At 44.9% G+C, this 26462-nt stretch overlaps 1 protein-coding gene across 5 annotated transcripts in view; it reads left to right on the top strand.

The window, feature by feature from the left end:
- NOS3 (nitric oxide synthase 3) overlaps nt 1–26462 on the top strand; it is a 271255-nt gene that overhangs the window by 120076 nt on the left and 124717 nt on the right. Inside the window, exons 1-2 of one of the 5 annotated variants that reach the window (XM_063924657.1) lie at nt 7808–7934; nt 22932–23007. The exons of 2 other annotated variants lie outside the window; for them this stretch is intronic. In XM_063924657.1, coding sequence (XP_063780727.1) covers nt 22976–23007 — 32 coding nt within the window. In that variant the 5' untranslated portion in view covers nt 7808–7934; nt 22932–22975. 2 more of the 5 variants (XM_063924660.1, XM_063924661.1) reach the window with 2 other exon arrangements.

The following is a 26462-nucleotide window of genomic DNA, read 5'->3' as shown; positions in this document are numbered from 1 at the left end:
TGCAATATTACACTGTATAATACACATTATATTATGTACTATATTACACTGTATAATGTATTATGTACACATTATATTATATAGTATATTACACGTTCTATTATATAGTATATTACACGTTATATAGTATATTACACGTTATATTATATAGTATATTACACTCTATAGTGTACTATATTATACTGTATAGTGCAATATTACACTGTATAATACACATTATATTATATAGTATATTACACTGTATAATGCATTATGTACACATTATATTATATAGTATATTACACTGTGTAGTGTACAATATTATACTGTATAGTGCTATATTACACCGTATAATGCATTATGTACACACTATGCGATATCGCACAGTGTGTATGCACTGTGACGGCAGCCCGGCCCAGAAGGGGAAAAACTATGCAATATCGCTCATGGGAGGTAATTCAGAGTTGATCGCAGCAGCAAATTTGTTAGCAGTTGTGCAAAACCATGTGCACTGCAGGGGGGGGGGGGGGGCAGATGTAACATGTGCAGAGTTAGATCTGGGTGGGTTATGTTGTTTCTGTGCAGGGTAAATACTGGCTGTTTTATTTTAACACTGCAGTATAGATTTCAATTTGAACACACCCCACCCACATCTACTCTCTCTGCACATGTTACATCTGCCTCCCCTGCACTGCACATGGTTTTGTCCAACTGCTAACAAATTTGCTGCTGTGATCAGATCTGAAATAGGCGCATAGAGTGTATCGCACAGTGAGGGTCATTTAGAGTTGATTATAGATGTGCTTAATTTAGCACATCCACGATAATTTACTCTGACATGCGGGGGGACGCCCAGCACTGGGCTAGTCCGCCCCGCATGTCAGGCCCTACACCCCCCCGCACTGGTACTAAAGCAATGCACGTTGGCGATGCTTTTGTAAGTGATGAGTAGCTCCCTGCCAGCGCAGATCACTCTACCACCGCCGCCCCCCCCCCCCCCCCAACGGTACGGACATGCCTACATTCTCCAGACAGCGCCCCACCAATGGCGTTCTAATGCTGTTGGCACGCCCCCTCCTGCCCAGCGACTGCCTTTGCCTGTCAATCAGGCAGAGGTGATCGCACCGGTGAGATGCTGATAGCCTCTCACTGTCCTCCCGGGGTGCGCACTCCACAAAGCCATCCAGTCTGAATTACCCCCAGTGTGTACACACCACTGTATTAGCATAGCTTCAGTGATCTGCTGTGACACTGGGTGGAGACTCTCCTGTATGGTTCCACTTGCAAATTATTATTTCACCGACATTTCTGTGGAACTAGTGCTCGTCGTATTCGTGGTCTGTGATGAAGATTCGCTCCCGGCAGCCGTAGCAGCCCAAGGGGTATATTCAATAGTAGTCGGATCCATTCCGACAACCCCTATTCAATGGACGGCCAAATCCAATTGTCGGATTAGGGCGTATACAGGGACCCGTCCTGCCGCTGCTGTGAGCGGCTGCAGATGCACTGACAGCAGCGGCCAGGTGCGCAGATGGAGGTGGGGGTAAGCTGGGCTGCGGGGGGGGGGGGAGAGCATAGATTGGCGGCAGGAGGAGCTGGCTGCAGGGAGAGATGTGCCTGTGGGCGGTGGGGAGAGCACAGATCGGCGGCTGGCGGGGGGAGCTGGCTGTGGGGGAACATGTCTGCGGCGGTGGGGGGAGGCGCTGCAGGGAGAGAGGTGCCTGGACCGGGAGACAGCCAGGCACCTCTCTCCCTGCAGCGCCTCCCCCCACCGCCGCAGACATGTTCCCCCACCGGCCGCTGATCTCTGCTCCCCCAGCGGCCCACAGCACCGCATGCCTCCTCAACCTCAATCCGACTTGTTTTCAAGTCGGATTGAGTTTGTCGGAAAGGGGGCCAAAACCTGTCGGATTTGGCCACGTGTCCGACAGAAGCACGTGGATCGGCGTCTATTCAGCTGATCCACGTGTTTTCCGACAAGTCGGGAATTCCCGACTTGTCGGAAAATATCAGCCCCTATTGGGTAGGTCGGAACCCCTTCTGACCTATTTCTGTCGGAAGCTGCCGTCTTTCCGTCAAGGCGGCAGCTTCCGACAGTTATTGAATACAAGTGTGCAGGGATACTTCTTATGAATCCTGGATATGTGAGGAATCGGCACATTAGATGCAGGACTCCCTCTGATCATTACTGAGTAGGTCTGCGATGAATGTGCTGGACATGGAGACTGCATATGCTGGGATCTATCCGTGCTGCTGGTACAGTAGCTGATGCTTGTTTATTATTATATATGCTTTTCCAGATTTTGATCAACATGAATGAACTCGCTGCAAATGTCACAGGGAGGAGATGCCTAGATAGTTAACATCCCTACCTCTACTAAATTTGGTTTTACAAATGCCACAATGAATTGACAAATGTTGGCAGAATTTGGGAAAAAAAACATTTTTCCACAGGGTAGGGGTGGCTCTTATGTTCTTTTGCTCAGGCATGAATTTTATCAACTTGTTCTTATCCAACACATTCATCATCAACAAACTTATTGGTGTCAGATATACAATTATTTCCCTCATCCTGTTGCACTTCTACGGTAGCATCCTCAATTTCCATTTCTGACTCTAAACCATTACCATCCTTCCTTTTACTACTACTCATCCTTACATGTGCAGTGGGTTCAGAAATGATAGAAGGCTTCCCTATAATATCAGAATCAGAAATGTCAGACTCGGATATCATAATCGACCTAATGTTGGAGGTGAGAGCTCACCAATCACTGGCGAGGTACAGATGGGTAGCAGAAGTGCACCTACCTGCAGGGTGTATGTACAGTATGTGCGGAATAACCCCCATTACACTGCAGTGACTGCCATCTATCTATAGGTGATTATATTATTGTATTAGTAGCAGAAGTGCACCTACCTGCAGGGTGTATATGCAGTATGTGCGGAAAATCCCCCATTACAATGTAGTGACTGCCATCTATCTATAGGTGATTATATTATTGTATTAGTAGCAGAGGTGTACCTACCTGCAGGGTACAGTATGTGTGGAATATCCCCATTACAATGTAGTGACTGCCATCTATCTATAGGTGATTATATTATTGCATTAGTAGCAGAGGTGTACCTACCTGCAGGGTGTATGTACAGTATGTGCGGACTATCCCCCATTACAATGTAGTGACTGCCATCTATCTATAGGTGATTATATTATTGCATTAGTAGCAGAGGTGTACCTACCTGCAGGGTGTATGTACAGTATGTGCGGAATATCCCCCATTACAATGTAGTGACAGCCATCTATCTATAGGTGATTATATTATTGCATTAGTAGCAGAGGTGTACCTACCTGCAGGGTGTATGTACAGTATGTGCGGAACATCCCCCATTACAGTGTAGTGACTGCCATCTATCTATAGGTGATTATATTATTGTATTAGTAGCAGAGGTGTACCTACCTGCAGGGTGTATATACAGTATGTGCGGAATATCATTACAATGTAGTGACTGCCATCTATCTATAGGTGATTATAATATTGTACTAGGTGATTCATCGCACCCTACGCATGCTCTTCACACCGTCGTAAAGGGCTACGCCCCCTTAACCCTTGCACACTCTTGTGGCGTGCAATATTTTTATTATATGGAGTATTACCTCCAATCATAATTGTGTGAGTGGTTAAATATTGCACGGACAAAGGGCGTGCAATGGTTAAGGGGTCGAAGCCCCTCTCAATGGGGTGAACAGCGCACACAGGGCCTGATGAATCACCTACTAGGTGCTTTGGTTGGGGGAGTGGCGGGTGTAGGGAAGACGCGAATGGGATCCGGGGATGCCGCGGGAGGGGGAGGGGTGGTTGCGGTGGTGCTGCAGGTGGGGGAGGGGCTTGTGCGGTGGTGCCGCAGGTGGGGGTCTGGAGCCACCGAGGGTGGGGGAGGAGCAGTTGCGGGGGTGCCCCGGGTGGGGCGAATGCGGTGGTGCGGGGGGAGGGGCTGGTGCGGGGTTGCTGCGGGTGGGGGAGGGGTCCGGAGCTACCGGGGGTGCTGCAGGGGGTGTGTGGGGGTGCTGCGGATGGGGCCTGGAGGTACTGTGAGTGGGGGATGGGCAGGTAATGCTTCTCCTGCTTCTCCTCCTGGAAGCAGCTAAGCTGCTGTCCTCCCTTTGGCAGTGGCTCTCCCAGAGACTCGCACAGCAGCCAGTCACTATTGTTAGCACTGGTGTCCCAACGCGCCGCATTACAGGGAAGAAGATGCACTCAATACACTACAGCTCCCAGCATCCCTAAGGGCCGGAATGCATTGGCGCTAAGGGCTGCTGGGAGCTGTACTTTAAGGGGCACTACGTGTGTAAGCATCACTGGTACAGGGGGGGCATTACATGTGTAAGTGTCACTGGTACAGGGGGGCGTTACGTGTGAAAGCGTCACTGTTACAGGGGGGCGTTACGTGTGTAAGCGGCACTGGCACAGATGGCGTTACGTGTCTAAGCGGCACTGGTACAGGGGGCGTTACATGTGTAAGCGGCACTGGTACAGGGGGCGTTACATGTGTAAGCGTCACTGGTACAGGGGGCGTTACATGTGTAAGCGTCACTGGTACAGGGGGGCGTTACGTGTGTAAGCGTCACTGGTACAGGGGGCGTTACGTGTGTAAGCGTTACTGGTACAGGGGGCAGTGGCGGATTTAGGGGGGGGGGCACCAAGGCACGTGCCCCCCCTGTCATTTTTAGTGCAGACTGACATGCGGACTAGCGTCCGCATGTCAGTCTGCGGTCTCGTTTCCTCCCCTGCTGTTAGGAGGGACACGGAGGGCACAGTGCACGCCTCTCCTGTGTCCCTCCTGGGTCTCCGGCGGCCGCTGGTCTCATAAAGGAAGTGCCGTTCGTGAGCACTTCCTTTATTACAGTGACCCGCGGCCGCCGGAGACACAGGAGGGACACAGGGAGGCGTGCACTGTGCTGTGCCCTCCGTGTCCCTCCTAACAGCAGGGGAGCGGGGGGAGCAGCGGCGGCGGCGGCGGAGGAAGGGGGGGAGGGGGACGCACTGGGGGGAATATCTGGCACTGGGGGCATATTTGGCAGGGAGGGGGGGGGGGAGAATATCTGGCACTGGGGACATATATGGCACTGGGGAGGGAATATCTGGCACTGGGGGCATATTTGGCACTGGGGGGGGAATATCTGGCACTGGGGGCATATGTGGCACTGGGGGCATATGTGGCACTGGGGGGGGAATATCTGGCACTGGGGCATATGTGGCACTGGGGGCATATATAGCACTGGGGGGGGGGTGATATCTGGCACTGGGGGCATATGTGGCACTGTCGGGGAATATCTGGCACTGGGGGTATATGTGTACCTGGCACATGGGGGGGGGGCTATATTTGGCACTGGGGGCATGTGAGTACCTGGCACCGTGGGGGAATATCTGGCACTGGGGACATATGTGGCACTGGGAGCACAGCCCTAGCAACAAGGACTACCTCCTAGCAACGAGCATGACACCCAGTGCATGAAACCCCTGGCAACGAGCATGACACCCAGTGCATGAAACCCCTGGCAACGAGCATGACACCCAGTGCATGAAACCCCTGGCAACGAGCATGACACCCTGAGCATGAAAACCCCTGGCACCGTGCATGGAACCAAGAGCATGAAACCCCTGGCAACGAGCAGGTATTTGAAAAGTAATTAGAAGCCTTACTGTAGGACTTAATGTGTAATGGGCATTACGGTGTGTGGCATAATGTATCACGGACATTGCGGTGTGTGTCATAATGTGTCACAGGCATTACGGTGTATGGCATACTATATCGCTGGCATTGTGATATGTGGTATAATGTCTCAGGGTCATTGCAGTGTGTGGCATAATGTATCACGGACATTGCGGTGTGTCATAATGTGTCAGGCATTACGGTGTGTGGTATACTATATCACGGGCATTGTGGTATGTGGTATAATGTCTCAGGGTCATTGCAGTGTGGCATAATATATAACGGGCATTGCGGTGTGTGGCATAGGGTATAACGGGCATTGCGGTATGTGTCACAGGCATTACGGTGTATGGTATACTATATCACGGGCATTGTGGTATAATGTCTCAAGGTCATTGCAGTGTGTGGCATAATGTGTCACAGACATTGTATGTGCTATAATGTATCAGGGGCAGTGCAGTGTGTAGCATAATGTATAACGGGCATTGCGATTCCTGTCATAATGTGTCACAGGCATTACGGTGTGGCATAATGTGTCTGGGGCATTACAGTGTGTGCATATTGTGTCATGTGCATTATTGTGTGTGGAATAATGTCTAAGGGCCATTGCAGTATGTGGAATAATGTATACTGGGCATTACTATAAGGAGGAAAAATGACAAATAATGTAAGGGGCATGAATCAGGATTATTTTTCTTTCCTGTGGTGGCCAACGTCTGGGCGTGCAGGTTGCAAAACTGGGGTATAAGGTAGTCTTTTCCTGCAATACCACGCCCATTCCAACGAAGCCACGCCCATTCCAATGAAGCCACGCCCCTTATGGTGCCCCCCCTGTAATTTTTTTCTGGATCCGCCCCTGACAGGGGGCGTTACTTGTCTAAGCGGCACTGCTAGAGGGGGTGTTACTTGTGTAAGCGTCACTGGCACAGAGGGCGTTACGTGTCTAAGCGGCACTGCTACAGAGGGCATTACGTGTCTAAGCGGCACTGGTACAGGGGGCATTACGTGTGTAAGCGTCACTGCTACAGGGGGCGTTACGTTTGTAAGCGGCACTGGTACAGGGGGGCGTCACGTGTCTAAGTGTCACTGGTACAGGGGGCGTTATGTGTGTAAGCGGCACTGGTACAGGGGGCGTTACGTGTGCAAGCGTCACTGGTACAGGGGGCGTTACGTGTGCAAGCGTCACTGGTACAGGGGGGCGTTATGTGTGTAAGCGTCACTGGTACATGGGGGGCGTTATGTGTGTAAGCGTCACTGGTACAGTGGGTGTTACGTGTGTAAGCGTCACTGCTACAGGGGGCGTTACGTGTGTAAGCGTCTCTGGTACAGGGGGCATTATGTGCACTGTGCCTTTGTAAAGTATGCGAGGTTGCAAATTTATAGTTTGCCAGGGGGGGCGCTGAACACCCTAGCACCAGCCCAGACTGCACACCCTCTGCACTGCGCAGCACTGTCACCTTTTACATTGATTCAGCGTCCAGACATTACCCTCCACGATATCACCCACTCTATCCGTTACATTAGCCATCTCGGGGCTCCCAGGCCGGCAGCCCAGGTGCTGTGTTGCGGAGTCAGGGCCTCTGGGGATCTGGGCGCAGCTGTGGCGGGGAGGCACTTCTGTGACATCACACGCAGAGGAGGCTCCGGGGCTCAGAGAGTATGCGGCGCAGGGAGGGCTATGAAAGCATTCCGCTGCACCGCTTTCATACACATCTATGCCGGTGGCCGCAGCAGCTTTTGTTCCACCTGCGCTGTGGCTAGGGAATGGGGATTGTGGATGGTGGAGGGGGCAGGAGGACTGGCAGCAGGACATAGGACGCTGCAGTAAAAGGATTATTTTCCCCTATGTACAGCGCAGAGACTTGCTGCAGATGCAGTGGCATACCCTCCAGCTGCACCTGTCTGGCAGGTACAGGACCTTTTTTTTATGGTCTGTACCGATTATTGACTCTCCAAGCTTCCATTGAAAGTATAGGACAAGGGGCGTGGCCACACGGCTGTACCCGTGGCTGTGATGCACATGTTGGCGCTGGACATGTAACCGGCGGTGATCACACCAGCACTAGATATAGCTCAGGACACGGCCTCCTAGTGTCCCCGGATCAGGTGTCCAGTATACATAGCTGACTAATGAGAAAGGTCAGGAGACACTGTGACAGGACGGCTGCTGGCAGACAGGGGACACAGGACGCAGACACGTCTGTATACACTAAGGGTTAGGGGTGTGCCCAGGACTGTAATGAAGCGTGAGTATCTGTGATTGTGTGCTAGTATTAATGGAAGTAATGAGTAATAGTGATTGTCTGAACTGTATTACTACATAATGGGTGGTGAGTACAGTGTGTCTATAGTATATACTGTATAGGGGAGATTTATAAAATCTTACAGAGATATAGCACCGGCCAATCAGATCCTGCCATGTTACAGGCTGTGTTTGCAAAATGACAATTAGGAGCTGATTGGTCAGTACTTTATCTCTCCACTTTGTCTCTTTTTAATCTCTGATAATTCTGCCCTAGTAAGGTGCGAACATTGTGTAGCAGTAACATTATTTATTATTAATTATGGTTCTTCAGTATGTCATACATTAGTGATAGTATCAGTGACTCAGTGCACTATATGCTAGTGATAGTATCAGTGATTCAGTGCACTATATGCTAGTGATAGTATCTGTGATTCAGTGCACTATATGCTAGTGATAGTATCAGTGATTCAGTGCACTATATGCTAGTGATAGTATCAGTGATTCAGTGCACTATATGCTAGTGATAGTATCAGTGATTCAGTGCACTATATGCTAGTGATAGTATCAGTGATTCAGTGCACTATATGCTAGTGATAGTATCAGTGACTCAGTGCACTATATGCTAGTGATAGTATCTGTGACTCAGTGCACTATATGCTAGTGATAGTATCTGTGACTCAGTGCACTATATGCTAGTGATAGTATCAGTGACTCAGTGCACTATATGCTAGTGACAGTATCAGTGACTCAGTGCACTATATGCTAGTGATAGTATCAGTGATTCAGTGCACTATATGCTAGTGATAGTATCTGTGACTCAGTGCACTATATGCTAGTGATAGTATCTGTGACTCAGTGCACTATATGCTAGTGATAGTATCAGTGACTCAGTGCACTATATGCTAGTGATAGTATCTGTGACTCAGTGCACTATATGCTAGTGATAGTATCTGTGACTCAGTGCACTATATGCTAGTGATAGTATCTGTGACTCAGTGCACTATATGCTAGTGATAGTATCTGTGACTCAGTGCACTATATGCTAGTGATAGTATCAGTGACTCAGTGCACTATATGCTAGTGATAGTATCAGTGACTCAGTGCACTATATGCTAGTGATAGTATCTGTGACTCAGTGCACTATATGCTAGTGATAGTATCAGTGACTCAGTGCACTATATGCTAGTGATAGTATCAGTGACTCAGTGCACTATATGCTAGTGATAGTATCAGTGATTCAGTGCACTATATGCTAGTGATAATATCAGTGATTCAGTGCACTATATGCTAGAGATTATATCAGTGACTCAGTGCACTATATGTTAGTGATAGTATCAGTGACTCAGTGCACTATATGCTAGTGATAGTATCAGTGACTCAGTGCACTATATGCTAGTGATAGTATCAGTGATTCAGTGCACTATATGCTAGTGATAGTATCAGTGACTCAGTGCACTATATGCTAGTGATAGTATCTGTGACTCAGTGCACTATATGCTAGTGATAGTATCAGTGATTCAGTGCACTATATGCTAGTGATAATATCAGTGATTCAGTGCACTATATGCTAGTGATAATATCAGTGACTCAGTGCACTATATGTTAGTGATAGTATCAGTGACTCAGTGCACTATATGCTAGTGATAGTATCAGTGACTCAGTGCACTATATGCTAGTGATAGTATCAGTGATTCAGTGCACTATATGCTAGTGATAGTATCAGTGACTCAGTGCACTATATGCTAGTGATAGTATCAGTGACTCAGTGCACTATATGTTAGTGATAGTATCAGTGATTCAGTGCACTATATGCTAGTGATAGTATCAGTGACTCAGTGCACTATATGCTAGTGATAGTATCAGTGACTCAGTGCACTATATGCTAGTGATAGTATCAGTGATTCAGTGCACCATATGTTAGTGATAGTATCAGTGACTCAGTGCACTATATGCTAGTGATAGTATCTGTGACTCAGTGCACTATATGCTAGTGATAGTATCAGTGACTCAGTGCACTATATGCTAGTGATAGTATCAGTGACTAAGTGCACTATATGTTAATAATAATATCAGTGACTAAGTGCACTATATGTTAGTGATAATATTACTAGGTGGGGATTCACCCCGAAGACTATTCCTTTTTGGAGCACACTTTTAATAATGATTATGATCCATACAATAAGATATGATGTATTATTTAAAACTTAACTTTTAATCTTTACCCAGTTAATATAAAGAAGGGGGAGCAGAACAAAAGCCAAAAAAATAAACAAACCAAGGAAGAATTTATTTAAACAGTGTACTGAAAAAATCTACTTAATTAATAGATAATGAATACCCCTTCATAACTTTTTAAAAAAAAAGGATACTTTACATAATTTTTTGGGACAGTGTATTATAGTATGTCTTCCCCTAATAGTGTGCGAATAGCACGCAATTAAATTAAATGTCTACCATGTAGCTCCTATATAGGGTTGTGAGATATATTTATACAATGCAACGATAATAATACCACATAATTTATTTATTATTGAAAATTATTCAGAATATTATAAAGATACAGAATAGATTTGTACAGCATATATTGTAGTTTCCCCCATCTGCTGCCCATCCTCATCCGTTGGAGCGGAGGACGGGTGAGAGTAGGATCACTACTATGCTGATGGAATTAAAGAACAGTGTCCCCTCGTACCCCCGTGATCGGTGTTAGATATGCTCTGTTGCCGAAGGCCTTGCAAAGCATAAATGCGCCGCGGGGGTCAAGCGAACACCTGTGAAAACAGTGAAATACTGTCCAACAATAAAAATATCTCCAAAAATTTCCTATTAATCTCTTTTATATTACTTATAAATTACTGTGATATTTGTCGTATTTGAAAATACCTCGGTTAATCTCAGAAACATTTATAATGATTTACAATCGTTTGCCTCCTCTTGTTCCACCATAAGTTTGGAACAGTACAATTTAGTTCAATAGGTGCAATTGTACTCTCCATAGCTCCTTCTGCGGGAGGACGCTGGAGTAGACGGCACGTGAAGCAAATCCTGAGAGCGGGGAAGAGTACGCTGGCCGCAGCCGGCGGTCCGGTAACATAGTGATCATGCAATAGAATTCATTTTAAACTAATGACTTTCTTCCTAGTATTAACGCTCCCCGGTTAGCACGTGCAGTGTTTAAGGGTGGATAGGAATGTGTGTTTGAATGAAAGCCAATCATGGCCAGAACACGAGTCCTTCACCTTATTGTGTGATACAACGGATACATTTGTGTCCCATATGCTTATCCATATGTTTGGTTGTAAAAATGAAACATGAGATGCTTCACTAAAAATTGATATATTTGATGAGTGGGATATATTATCTTGATTTCTTCTAATAGTGCTTTTTAGAAAAAATATATATGATGATGAGATTTATCAATGTGGCTTCTATGTAGTTAAAATGGTGCCAATAGTGGCCTCACTAAATGCTATATACCTGATGAGTGGGATATATTAACTTGATCTCTTCCAACAATGTTTTTTTTTTTTTTAAATATATACATGATGATGTGATTTATCAATGTGGTTTTTATACAGTTGAAATGTTGCCAATCATGGCCGGTATATTAGTTATGAATCTCTAAAACCTCCCCTCCTCTCTCTTTGTTTTTTGACATAATCAATAGATTTATGTCATGTATATTTTCTCATATGCATGGTCATAAAAATGCAATTTAGGATGCTTTAGGAAATGGTATTGATTTAATGATAAATGCTTTCTAAATATATGGCTATAAGCTTATAAACTCTATTTAAGTAAGATAGAAGGGGGCAATCTCCTGTTGAACTATATATACATGGGGATTCTGTAGATTTCCAGATTAGAGGAGGTGTTCTATCGCCATGGTGTGCAGTAAATATTAGCCTTGAAGAGGGTTTCTTTCTCCAGGCTAAGACACTTTGCTTTTCCTTCTATACCTTCCTTCACAGGTGCTCTCCCGGCCCCGCGGCGCATTTGAGCTCTGCAATGCCAGAGGTAACAGGGCTCACCTAACACCGATTACGGGGGCACGGGTGAACACTGCAGTCTTATACTCCATCAGCATAACAACGACCAGGGCCGGTGCTAGGGTGTTCGGCGCCCTCCTGCAAAATATAAATTTGCGCCCTCCCATACTTTACATGCAGGGGCGGATTGGGAACAAAAAGCGGCCCTGGAAAAAGTTGTACTAGTGGCCCCACATGGGCAGCACCAGAGGTGTAAGGTCTAGCCATGGGCCATGGCAGCAGCACCCTCCCCCCAAGACTTTACAGATAGTGGGCATGTCCAGCATCAAGGGGGAAGGTAAAAAGAAATAAAATTTAAATATTATGAGCACATTATGTGATACACCTTCAGAATTTAGGAAAGTATATCATTCTTTAGAAAGATGTATTTTCTTGCTTATTACACCAACCGTATCCCAATCACTATTCACTCAATCTTATATGTCAGCCAAGCAGGCAGACACAGCATACACTAGATCATCTGCAATCACAGGCTAAGTGGCAAAGTCATTTTCATATATGCAAATTATTCATTATGTCTATAAATAGGACCACATGTCCTCAAACAAAACAGGCCCCGCGGGTGCGTCGGCCCACCGGGAATCTTCCCTGTGAACCCTATGGCCAATCCGCCTCTGGCCGGAGGGTTACCATGGCCTCTTGGGCCCCTGAGCTGCAGGAGATCCGTGTAAGCCTATGGATGTGAACTCTCTGCCCATACACACCCTGTGCAGCGCTAGTTACGGCCCTACACACAGACAGTGCCGTAACTAGACATTTTAGCGCTGTGTGCAAGAGAGGGCATTGGCGGCCTCCTTGTATGTAGAACAGGGGCACTGCGCGCCGTAGGCGCGCACCAAAAATTAGGGGCGTGGCTTCATGGGGAAGGGGTGTGGCCACAAAATAACACCAATTCATATTACATATTATAGTAGTCTCCATTATTCAAATTACGCCGCACAGCAGCGCCACTACACCAGGTAGAGCCCCTTTTACACATTACGGCCGACAGATTTCCCTTTTTACACATTACGGCAGACAGCGTCCCCTTCTTACACATTACGGCAGACAGCGTCCCCTTCTTGCACATTACGGTAGACAGCGTCCCCTTCTTACACATTACGGTAGACAGCGTCCCCTTCTTACACATTACGGCAGACAGCGTCCCCTTCTTACACATTACGGTAGACAGCGTCCCCTTTTTACACATTACGGCAGACAGCGTCCCCTTCTTACACATTACGGTAGACAGCGTCCCCTTTTTACACATTACGGCAGACAGCGTCCCCTTCTTACACATTACGGCAGACAGCGTCCCCTTCTTACACAATACGGCAGACAGCATGCCCTTTTTACACATTACGGCGGACAGTGTCCCTTTTTACACATTACGGCAGACAGCGTCCCCTTCTTACACAATACGGCAGACAGCGTGCCCTTTTTACACATTACGGCGGACAGTGTCCCTTTTTACACATTACGGTAGACAGCGTGCCCTTTTTACACATTACGGCGGACAGTGTCCCTTTTTACACATTACGGTAGACAGCGTCACCTTTTTACACATTACGGCAGACAGCGTCCCCTTTTTACACATGACGGCTCTGCATACAGATACATACATACATAAATACAGTATATACAAACACACACATACATACACATACCCAGACACACACACACACACACACACACACACACACACACACACACTTTCTCTCTCACTCTTTTTACATCCACTTACCACAGTTGTGCTGGCCAGATCTTCAATAGCATGATCCTGTGTAGCTCCGCCCCCTTGGTCCGTGTAGCTCCGCCCCTTTTCGGCCGAACGATCACTGACACTCCTCTCCCTGTCACAGGGGAGAGAGGAGAAGGCTTCATGCTGCCGGCGCTGCAGCGGCTGCCTGTCAGTGTGACAGGGCAGGCGCAGCAGCAGCAGCAGGGGGGGACAGGACGGCGCTTCAGCTGGGATGCAGAGCAGTGAAGGGCAGGCGCCTCTCCTGCCCGGCGCCTACCTGCACTGCATCCCTTTGCTGAGCGGGTAGCGCCGGGCCTGACAACGACCCTACTCTCACTCCTCCTTTGCTCCAGTGGATGAGGAGGGGAAGCAGATGGGAGCGATTGTATTTTATGCTGTACTATGGCCCTCATTCCGAGTTGATCGCTCTGTATTTTTCATCGCATCGCAGTGAAATTCCGCTTAGTACGCATGCGCAATATTCGCACTGCGACTGCGCCAAGTAATTTTACAATGGAGATAGTATTTTTACTCACGGCTTTTTCATCGCTCCGGCGATCGTAATGTGATTGACAGGAAATGGGTGTTACTGGGCGGAAACAGGCCGTTTTATGGGCGTGCGGGAAAAAACGCTACCGTTTCCGGAAAAAACGCAGGAGTGGCCGGGGAAACGGGGGAGTGTCTGGGCGAACGCTGGGTGTGTTTGTGACGTCAAAACAGGAACGACAAGCACTGAACTGATCGCACAGGCAGAGTAAGTCTGAAGCTACTCTGAAACTGCTAAGTAGTTAGTAATCGCAATATTGCGAATACATCGGTCGCAATTTTAAGAAGCTAAGATTCACTCCCAGTAGGCGGCGGCTTAGCGTGTGTAACTCTGCTAAAATCGCCTTGCGAGCGATCAACTCGGAATGAGGGCCTATATTCTATATTTAGAGAACAAGCTATATGGTGCTGAGTATAGTAAACTGAATGAGCACCTTATGAATAATTGCACCTATTGAACTAAATTGTACTGTTCCAAACTTATGGTGGAACAAGAGGAGGCAAACGATTGTAAATCATTATAAATGTTTCTGAGATTAACCGAGGTATTTTCAAATACGACAAATATTACAGTAATATAAAAGAGATTAATAGGAAATTTTTGGAGATATTTTTATTGTTGGACAGTATTTCACTTTTTTCACAGGTGTTCGCTTGACCCCCGCGGCGCATTTATGCTTTGCAAGGCCTTCGGCAACAGAGCATATCTAACACCGATCACGGGGGTACGAGGGGACACTGTTGCTTTAATTCCATCAGCGTAGTAGTGATCCTACTCTCACCCGTCCTCCGCTCCAACGGATGAGGATGGGCAGCAGATGGGGGAAACTACAATATATGCTGTACAAATCTATTCTGTATCTTTATAATATTCTGAATAATTTTCAATAATAAATTATGTGGTATTATTATCGTTGCATTGTATAAATATATCTCACAACCCTATATAGGAGCTACATGGTAGACATTTAATTTAATTGTGTGCTATTCGCACACTATTAGGGGAAGACATACTATAATACACTGTCCCAAAAAATTATGTAAAGTATCCTTTTTTTTTTTTAAAGTTATGAAGGGGTATTCATTATCTATTAATTAAGTAGATTTTTTCAGTACACTGTTTAAATAAATTCTTCCTTGGTTTGTTTATTTTTTTGGCTTTTGTTCTGCTCCCCCTTCTTTATATTAACTGGGTAAAGATTAAAAGTTAAGTTTTAAATAATACATCATATCTTATTGTATGGATCATAATCATTATTAAAAGTGTGCTCCAAAAAGGAATTGTCTTCGGGGTGAATCCCCACCTAGTAATATGTTGATGAGTTTGTCTCATAATTCCGGGAGCACCTCCAGCCAAATAAAAAGGTACATGAATTGCCTATTAGATTAAGTGTAGCTGTTTTTTGTTATATTTGGTACTTACTGTTTGTCTGGTGCAGGAGAATACACTGTTGTTGAATGTTAGTGATAATATCAGTGACTCAGTGCACTATATGCTAGTGATAGTATCAGTGATTCAGTGCACTATATGCTAGTGATAGTATCAGTGACTCAGTGCACTATATGTTAGTAATAATATCAGTGACTCAGTGCACTATATGCTAGTGATAGTATCAGTGACTCAGTGCACTATATGCTAGTGATAGTATCAGTGACACAGTGCACTATATGCTAGTGATAGTATCAGTGATGCAGTGCACTATATGCTAGTGATAGTATCAGTGAGTCAGTGCACTATATGCTAGTGATAGTATCAGTGAGTCAGTGCACTATATGCTAGTGATAGTATCAGTGAGTCAATGCACTATATGCTAGTGATAATATCAGTGAGTCAGTGCACTATATGTTAGTGATAGTATCAGTGAGTCAATGTACTATATGCTAGTGATAATATCAGTGACTCAGTGCACTATATGTTAGTAATAATATCAGTGAGTCAGTGCACTATATGCTAGTGATAGTATCAGTGATTCAGTGCACTATATGCTAGTGATAGTATCAGTGATGCAGTGCACTATATGCTAGTGATAGTATCAGTGAGTCAGTGCACTATATGCTAGTGATAGTATCAGTGAGTCAATGCACTATATGCTAGTGATAATATCAGTGAGTCAGTGCACTATATGTTAGTGATAGTATCAGTGAGTCAATGTACTATATGCTAATGATAATATCAGTGACTCAGTGCACTATATGTTAGTAATAATATCAGTGAGTCAGTGCACTATATGCTAGTGATAGTATCAGTGATTCAGTGCACTATATGCTAGTGATAGTATCAGTGATGCAGTGCACTATATGCTAGTGATAGTATCAGTGAGTCAGTGCACTATATGTTAGTGATAGTATCAGTGATTCAGTGCACCATATGCTAGTGATAGTATCAGTGATTCAGTGCACTATATGCTAGTGATAGTATCAGTGATTCAGTGAACTATATGTTAGTAATAATATCAGTGAGTCAGTGCACTATATGCTAGTGATAGTATCAGTGATTCAGTGCACCATATGCTAGTGATAGTATCAGTGATTCAGTGCACTATATGCTAGTGATAGTATCAGTGATACAGTGCACTATATGCTAGTGATAGTATCAGTGAGTCAGTGCACTATATGTTAGTGATAGTATCAGTGAGTCAATGTACTATATGCTAGTGATAATATCAGTGACTCAGTGCACTATATGTTAGTAATAATATCAGTGAGTCAGTGCACTATATGCTAGTGATAGTATCAGTGATTCAGTGCACTATATGCTAGTGATAGTATCAGTGACTCAGTGCACTATATGCTAGTGATAGTATCAGTGATTCAGTGCACTATATGCTAGTGATAGTATCAGTGACGCAGTGCACTATATGCTAGTGATAATATCAGTGAGTCAGTGCACTATAAGTTAGTGATAGTATCGGTGATTCAGTGCACCATATGCTAGTGATAGTATCAGTGATTCAGTGCACTATATGCTAGTGATAGTATCAGTGATTCAGTGCACTATATGCTAGTGATAGTATCAGTAACGCAGTGCACTATATGCTAGTGATAGTATCAGTGATTCAGTGAACTATATGCTAGTGATAGTATCAGTGATTCAGTGCACTATATGCTAGTGATAGTATCAGTGATTCAGTGCACTATATGCTAGTGATAGTATCAGTGATTCAGTGCACTATATGCTAGTGATAGTATCAGTGATTCAGTGCACTATATGCTAGTGATAGTATCAGTGATACAGTGCACTATATGCTAGTGATAGTATCAGTGAGTCAGTGCACTATATGTTAGTGATAGTATCAGTGAGTCAATGTACTATATGCTAGTGATAATATCAGTGACTCAGTGCACTATATGTTAGTAATAATATCAGTGAGTCAGTGCACTATATGCTAGTGATAGTATCAGTGATTCAGTGCACTATATGCTAGTGATAGTATCAGTGATTCAGTGCACTATATGCTAGTGATAGTATCAGTGATTCAGTGCACTATATGCTAGTGATAGTATCAGTGATTCAGTGCACTATATGCTAGTGATAGTATCAGTGATACAGTGCACTATATGCTAGTGATAGTATCAGTGAGTCAGTGCACTATATGTTAGTGATAGTATCAGTGAGTCAATGTACTATATGCTAGTGATAATATCAGTGACTCAGTGCACTATATGTTAGTAATAATATCAGTGAGTCAGTGCACTATATGCTAGTGATAGTATCAGTGATTCAGTGCACTATATGCTAGTGATAGTATCAGTGATTCAGTGCACTATATGCTAGTGATAGTATCAGTGATTCAGTGCACTATATGCTAGTGATAGTATCAGTGATACAGTGCACTATATGCTAGTGATAGTATCAGTGAGTCAGTGCACTATATGTTAGTGATAGTATCAGTGAGTCAATGTACTATATGCTAGTGATAATATCAGTGACTCAGTGCACTATATGTTAGTAATAATATCAGTGAGTCAGTGCACTATATGCTAGTGATAGTATCAGTGATTCAGTGCACTATATGCTAGTAATAATATCAGTGAGTCAGTGCACTATATGCTAGTGATAGTATCAGTGATTCAGTGCACTATATGTTAGTGATAGTATCAGTGACGCAGTGCACTATATGCTAGTGATAGTATCGGTGATTCAGTGCACCATATGCTAGTGATAGTATCAGTGATTCAGTGCACTATATGCTAGTGATAGCATCAGTGATTCAGTGAACTATATGTTAGTAATAATATCAGTGAGTCAGTGAACTATATGCTAGTGATAGTATCAGTGATTCAGTGCACTATATGCTAGTGATAGTATCAGTGATTCAGTGCACTATATGCTAGTGATAGTATCAGTGACGCAGTGCACTATATGCTAGTGATAGTATCAGTGACTCAGTGCACTATATGTTAGTAATAATATCAGTGAGTCAGTGCACTATATGCTAGTGATAGTATCAGTAATTCAGTGCACTATATGCTAGTGATAGTATCAGTGATTCAGTGCACTATATGCTAGTGATAGTATCAGTGATTCAGTGCACTATATGCTAGTGATAGTATCAGTGAGTCAGTGCACTATATGCTAGTGATAGTATCAGTGACGCAGTGCACTATATGCTAGTGATAGTTTCAGTGATTCAGTGCACTATATGCTAGTGATAGTATCAGTGATTCAGTGCACCATATGCTAGTGATAGTATCAGTGATTCAGTGCACTGTTTGTTAGTGATAGTATTAGTGATTCATTGAACTATGGCCCTCATTCCGAGTTGATCGCTCGCTAGCTGCTTTTAGCAGCCGTGCAAACTCTAAGCCGCCGCCCTCTGGGAGTGTATCTTAGCTTAGCAGAAGTGCGAACGAAAGGATCGCAGCGCTGCTACAAAAAAGATTGTGCAGTTTCAGAGCAGCTCCAGACCTACTCCTAGCTTGCGATCACTGCAGACTATTTAGTTCCTGTTTTGACGTCACAAACACGCCCTGCGTTCGGCCAGCCACGCTTATGTTTCCCCAGCCACTCCTGCGTTTTTATCTGACACGCCTGCGTTTTTACACACACTCCCCGAAAATGGTCAGTTACCTCCCAGAAACACCCACTTCCTGTCAATCACTCTGCGGCCAGCAATGCAATTGAAAAGCGTCGCTAGACCTTGTGTGAAACTGCAATGGCTTTTGTGAAAGTACGACGCGCGTGCGCATTGCGCACCATACACATGTGCAGAAGTGCCATTTTTTTGCCTGATCGCTGCGAACGAAAGCAGCTAGCGATCAACTCAGAATGACCACCAATATGTTAGTGATAGTGTTAGTGATAGTATCAGTGATTCTGTGCACAATATGTTACTTATAGTATTAGTGATTCATTCAACTATGTGTTAGTGATAGTATCAGTGATTCATTGAACTATATGTTAGTGATAGTATCAGTGCTTCAATGCACTGTATGTTAGTGATAGTATCAGTGAGTCAGTGCACTGTATGTTAGTGATAGTATCAATGAGTCAGTGCACTGTATGTTAGTGATCGTATCAGTGAGTCAGTGCACTGTATGTTAGTGATCGTATCAGTGAGTCAGTGCACTGTATGTTAGTGATCGTATCAGTGATTCAGTGCAGTATATGTTAGTAGTAATAATATCAGTGACTTCGTGCACTATATGTTAGTAATAATATCAGTGACTTCATGCACTATATGTTAGTAATGATATCAGTGTCTTCGTGCACTATATGTTAGTAATAATATCAGTGACTTCGTGCACTATATGTTAGTAATAATATCAGTGACTTCGTGAACTATATTTTAGTAATAATATCAGTGACTTCGTGCACTATATGTTAGTAATAATATCAGTGTCTTCGTGCACTATATGTTCGTAATAACATCAGTGACTTCGTGCACTATATGTTAGTAATAATATCAGTGACTCGGTGCACTATATGTTAGTAATAGTATTAGTGATTCAGTGCATTATATGATAGTAATAATATCAGTGAGTCTGTGCACTGTATGGTAGTGATAGTATCAGTGACTCGGTGCACTATAGGTTAGTAATAGTATCAGTGAGTCAGTGCACTGTATGTTAGTGATAGTATCAGTGAGTCAGTGCACTGTATGTTAGTGATAGTATCAGTGAGTCAGTGCACTGTATGTTAGTGATAGTATCAGTGAGTCAGTGCACTGTATGTTAGTGATAGTATCAGTGAGTCAGTGCACTGTATGGTAGTGATAGTATCAGTGAGTCAGTGCACTGTATGGTAGTGATAGTATCAGTGAGTCAGTGCACTGTATGGTAGTGATAGTATCAGTGAGTCTGTGCACTGTATGGTAGTGATAGTATCAGTGAGTCAGTGCACTGTATGGTAGTGATAGTATCAGTGAGTCAGTGCACTGTATGGTAGTGATAGTATCAGTGAGTCAGTGCACTGTATGGTAGTGATAGTATCAGTGAGTCAGTGCACTGTATGGTAGTGATAGTATCAGTGAGTCAGTGCACTGTATGGTAGTGATAGTATCAGTGAGTCAGTGCACTGTATGGTAGTGATAGTATCAGTGAGTCAGTGCACTGTATGGTAGTGATAGTATCAGTGAGTCTGTGCACTGTATGGTAGTGATAGTATCAGTGAGTCAGTGCACTGTATGGTAGTGATAGTATCAGTGAGTCAGTGCACTGTATGGTAGTGATAGTATCAGTGAGTCAGTGCACTGTATGGTAGTGATAGTATCAGTGAGTCAGTGCACTGTATGTTAGTGATAGTATCAGTGAGTCAGTACACTGTATGTTAGTGATAGTATCAGTGAGTCAGTGCACTGTATGTTAGTGATAGTATCAGTGAGTCAGTGCACTATATGTTAGTGATAGTATCAGTGAGTCAGTGCACTGTGGGGATCATTTTGAGTTGATTGTAGCTGTGCTAAATTTAGCACAGCTACGATCATGTTCCCTGACATGCGGGGGGACGCCCAGCACAGTGCTAGCCCGCCCCGCATGTCTGTCCGCCCCCCCACACACACACAAGTACAAAAGCATCGCACAGCGGCGATGCTTCTGTACTTGTTGAGTGTCTCCCGGCCAGCGCAAATCCTGCGGCTGGCCGGGAGTTGCTTGTCGCTGCCCCTGGTCACAACGGCTGCGTGTGACGTCAAGCAGCCGGTGGGGCCGCCCCCCACACGGTCCGGCCATGCCTGCAATGACCGGACCGCGCCCCCAAAACGGTGGCCAAATGCCACCGTGCCGCCCCCTCCTGCCCAGCGACCGCCTCTGTCTGTCAATCAGGCAGAGGCGATCGCTAGGGAACGACGGCCTTCGGCCGTCCGGCATGCACCGGCGCATGCGCAGTTCCGACCCGATCACTGCGCTGCGATAAACTGCAACGAGCGATCGGGTCGGAATGACCCTCTATATGTTAGTGATAGTTTCAGTGATTCTGGGTTCAATTCAGTAAGGTTAGCAAATTGTGCTAATCAGCAGAATTTGCTAACCATTGGCACGCATGCTGACCGGCGCCTCCCCCCCTGCTTCAAGCAGAAATTGCGAACAGCACGCAATTTCTGCTTGTTAGCTGCGGCCACAGGAGTCCCAGCGCCATTTTTGTTGTCGCGTCGGCTGCGTGTGACGTCACGCAGCCGCTGTGGCCGCACCGCCGGCACACCCTCGTTCTTTCGTACCAGCCCACCATTTGGGCTGGCACGCCCCCGCAACGCTCCGTTTCCACCCAGAAAATGGACCGTTGTCACCCCCCTCCTGCCCCGTGACCGCCTCTTCCTGTTTGACAGGCAGAGGCGATCGTAATTTCTGCGGCCCTCCGCAGAAATTGCGGGCGCATGCTGTATAGTGAGCGAGGGACTGGGGAATATGTAATGAGGTGTTGGTGAGTAAGTGCACGGAGTACACTGGGTATCAGTGAGTACGTGTACATGCTGTATAGTGAGCGAGGGACTGGTGAGTCTGTAATAAGGTGTTGGTGAGTAAGTGCACGGAGTACACTGGGTATCAGTGAGTACGTGTACATGCTGTATAGTGAGCGATGGGCTGGTGAGTCTGTAATGAGGTGTTGGTGAGTAAGTGCATGGAGTACACTGGGTATCAGTGAGTACGTGTCCATGCTGTATAGTGAGCGAGGGACTGGTGAGTCTGTAATTAGGTGTTGGTGAGTAAGTGCACGGAGTACACCGGGTATCGGTGAGTACGTGTACATGCTGTATAGTGAGCGAGGGACTGGTGAGTCTGTAATGAGGTGTTGGTGAGTAAGTGCACAGAGTACACTGGGAATCAGTGAGTACGTGTACATGCTGTATAGTGAGCGAGGGACTGGTGAGTCTGTAATTAGGTGTTGGTGAGTAAGTGCACGGAGTACACCGGGTATCGGTGAGTACGTGTACATGCTGTATAGTGAGCGAGGGACTGGTGAGTCTGTAATGAGGTGTTGGTGAGTAAGTGCACAGAGTACACTGGGAATCAGTGAGTACGTGTACATGCTGTATAGTGAGCGAGGGACTGGTGAGTCTGTAATGAGGTGTTGGTGAGTAAGTGCACGGAGTACACTGGGTATCAGTGAGTACGTGTACATGCTGTATAATGAGCGATGGGCTGGTGAGTCTGTAATGAGGTGTTGGTGAGTAAGTGCACTGGGTATCAGTGAGTAGGTCAGACAGGACAGGACAACTGATGATTTGGGGGGGATTCCTGCACCCAGGTGACTCTCTGCCCTCCGGCTACGTCGTGTGATCCTTGCTCAGGATGTCTGGATGCCCCAGGTGGAGAGGGATAAGGTAAATATGCCCCATTGTGACTGCGGAACCTGTACTGGGCACACATGGTACAGGAACACTACACATACAGGTACAGCGCTGTTTTAGGTAAAGGGGCATTTGATGCGGGTCACCAGGGTTGTTATGTAGCCCAGGCAGAGAAGCGGCATAAGTGCTTCTGGGGACTTAATGTAACCCACCGGACAGGGGGGGTAATTCTGAGTTGATCGCAGCAGTAAGTTTGTTAGCAATTGGGCAAAACCATGTGCACTGCAGGTGGGGCAGATGTAACATGTGCAGAGAGAGTTAGATTTGGGTGGGTTATTTTGTTTCTGTGCAGGGTAAATACTGGCTGCTTTATTTTTACACTGCAAATTAGATTTCAGTTTGAACACACCCCACCCAAATCTAACTCTCTCTGCACATGTTATATCTGTCCCCCCCCCCCCCCCTGCAGTGCACATGGTTTTGCCCAACTGCTAAAATATTTGCTGCTGCGATAAACTCAGAATTAGGCCCAGGGGGGCGGTATCCAATGCTGAAATCTAGGATTACATCTACATCGTCATCATCAAAGCCCAAACTGAAATGTTCAGATATGAACTATGGAGGTAATTATGACATAGTGGTATGGTCATGACATGGGGAGCGTGGTCATAATTTGGGGCACGGTCGTGACATGTGGAGCGTGGCCATGAGAGGGGGGCCGCTACCTCACAGGACCTGACTGAGTGAGGGAATCTTGGTCTTTTAGTAGTTGGGAAATAAGATGAAGCTGAGCCCATAGTGGCGTGCTGCGTCTATTGTATGTATAGTGTTAATGACTATGGGGCTAGTATCAGGCGGATGTGTACGCAGTGCTATGTGGCCCTCTGTCTGCTGTGTGTATGGATCAGGAGATCTACATAACAAAGGTCGACGTGCAGTAGGTCAACAGGATCAAAAGGTCGTCATGTGAAAAAGGTCGACCTGACAAAAGATCGACAGTAGGAAAGGTTGCCGGGTGAAAATGTTGACATATGAAATGGTCGACGTGAGAAAAGGTTGACACAACATTTTTGTTTTTTTGTGTCATTTTCGCTGTCGCAGCACAGTGTACCGTGTCCCCTCGCTTCGCTCGCAATGCCTGAGCGCAGATTACTATTCCCAATCGTAGTCCATGTGGATGGTAAAGTATGAAAAAGTTGATTAACATGCTAAAAAAAAAAATCAAAAAAGCTGTGTCGACCAAATGTGTGTTGGCCATTTGAACATGTCGACCTTTTGTACCTGTCAACCATAAGCACTATCAGCCTTTTACATGTCAACGTATTGTCCATGTCGACCATTTGTGGTTGACCAAATGACTATCGACCTTTACATGGTAGACCTACAGCCCGGATACCATCTGCTGCAACATCTATACATATACATGTGCAGTGCTACAACATATATACATACACATGTGCGGTGCTACAACATACATACATACATACATACTTACATACTTACATACATACACATGTGCAGTGCTACAACATCTATACTTATACACATGTGCAGTGCTACAACATCTATACATACACATGTGCAGTGCTGCAACATCTATACATACACACATGTGCAGTGCTACAACATCTATACATACACATGTGCAGTGCTACAACATCTATACATACACGTGCAGTGCTACAACATCTATACATATATATATATATATATGTAGTGCTGCAACATCTATACATACACATGCGCAGTGCTACAACATCTATACATACACATGTGCAGTGCTACAACATCTATACATACACATGTGCAGTGCTACTACATCTATACATACACATGTGCAGTGCTACAACATCTATACATACACATGTGCAGTGCTACAACATCTATACATACACATGTGCAGTGCTACAACATCTATACATACACATGTGCAGTGCTACAACATATATACATACACATGTGCAGTGCTACAAGATCTATACATACACATGTGCAGTGCTACAACATCTATACATACACATGTGCAGTGCTACTACATCTATACATACACATGTGCAGTGCTACAACATCTATACATACACATGTGCAGTGCTACAACATCTATACATACACATGTGCAGTGCTACAACATCTATACATACACATGTGCAGTGCTACTACATCTATACATACACATGTGCAGTGCTACAACATCTATACATACACGTGCAGTGCTACAACATCTATACATATATATATATATATATATGTGTAGTGCTGCAACATCTATACATACACATGCGCAGTGCTACAACATCTATACATACACATGTGCAGTGCTACAACATCTATACATACACATGTGCAGTGCTACAACATCTATACATACACATGTGCAGTGCTACAACATCTATACATACACATGTGCAGTGCTACAACATCTATACATACACATGTGCAGTGCTACAACATCTATACATACACATGTGCAGTGCTACAACATCTATACATACACATGTGCAGTGCTACAACATCTATACATACACATGTGCAGTGCTACAACATCTATACATACACATGTGCAGTGCTACAACATCTATACATACACATGTGCAGTGCTACAACATCTATACATACACATGTGCAGTGCTACTACATCTATACATACACATGAGCAGTGCTACAACATCTATACATACACATGTGCAGTGCTACAACATCTATACATACACATGTGCAGTGCTACTACATCTATACATACACATGTGCAGTGCTACTACATCTATACATACACATGTGCAGTGCTACAACATCTATACATACACATGTGCAGTGCTACAACATCTATACATACACACGTGTTGCTGCAACATCTATGCTTACATGCGTGTGCTGTGCTGCAACATCTAGACTTCTACACGTGGGCAGTGCTGCAACATCTATACTTATACATGTGTACGGTGCTGCAACATCTATACTTATACACGTGTGCAGTGCTGCAACATCTGTACTTATACATGTGTGCTGTGCTGCAACATCTAGACTTATACACATGTGCAGTGCTGCAACATCTATACTTATACACGTGTGCAGTGCTGCAACATCTGTACTTATACATGTGTGCTATGCTGCAACATCTGTACTTATACACGTGGGCAGTGCTGCAACATCTATACTTATACATGTGTGCGGTGCTGCAACATCTATACTTATACACGTGTGCAGTGCTGCAACATCCATTCTTATACACGTGTGCTGCAACATCTATACTTATACACATGTGCAGTGCTGCAACATCTATACTTATACACATGTGCAGTGCTGCAACATCTATACTTATACACATGTGCAGTGCTGCAACATCTATACTTATACACATGTGCAGTGCTGCAACATCTATACTTATACACATGTGCAGTGCTGCAACATCTATACTTATACACATGTGCAGTGCTGCAACATCTATACTTATACACATGTGCAGTGCTGCAACATCTATACTTATACAC

Source organism: Pseudophryne corroboree, chromosome 5 (genome assembly GCF_028390025.1).
Source record: "Pseudophryne corroboree isolate aPseCor3 chromosome 5, aPseCor3.hap2, whole genome shotgun sequence".
Classification (NCBI taxonomy): domain Eukaryota; kingdom Metazoa; phylum Chordata; class Amphibia; order Anura; family Myobatrachidae; genus Pseudophryne; species Pseudophryne corroboree.
This window is presented reverse-complemented; position numbering and strand designations above follow the sequence as displayed.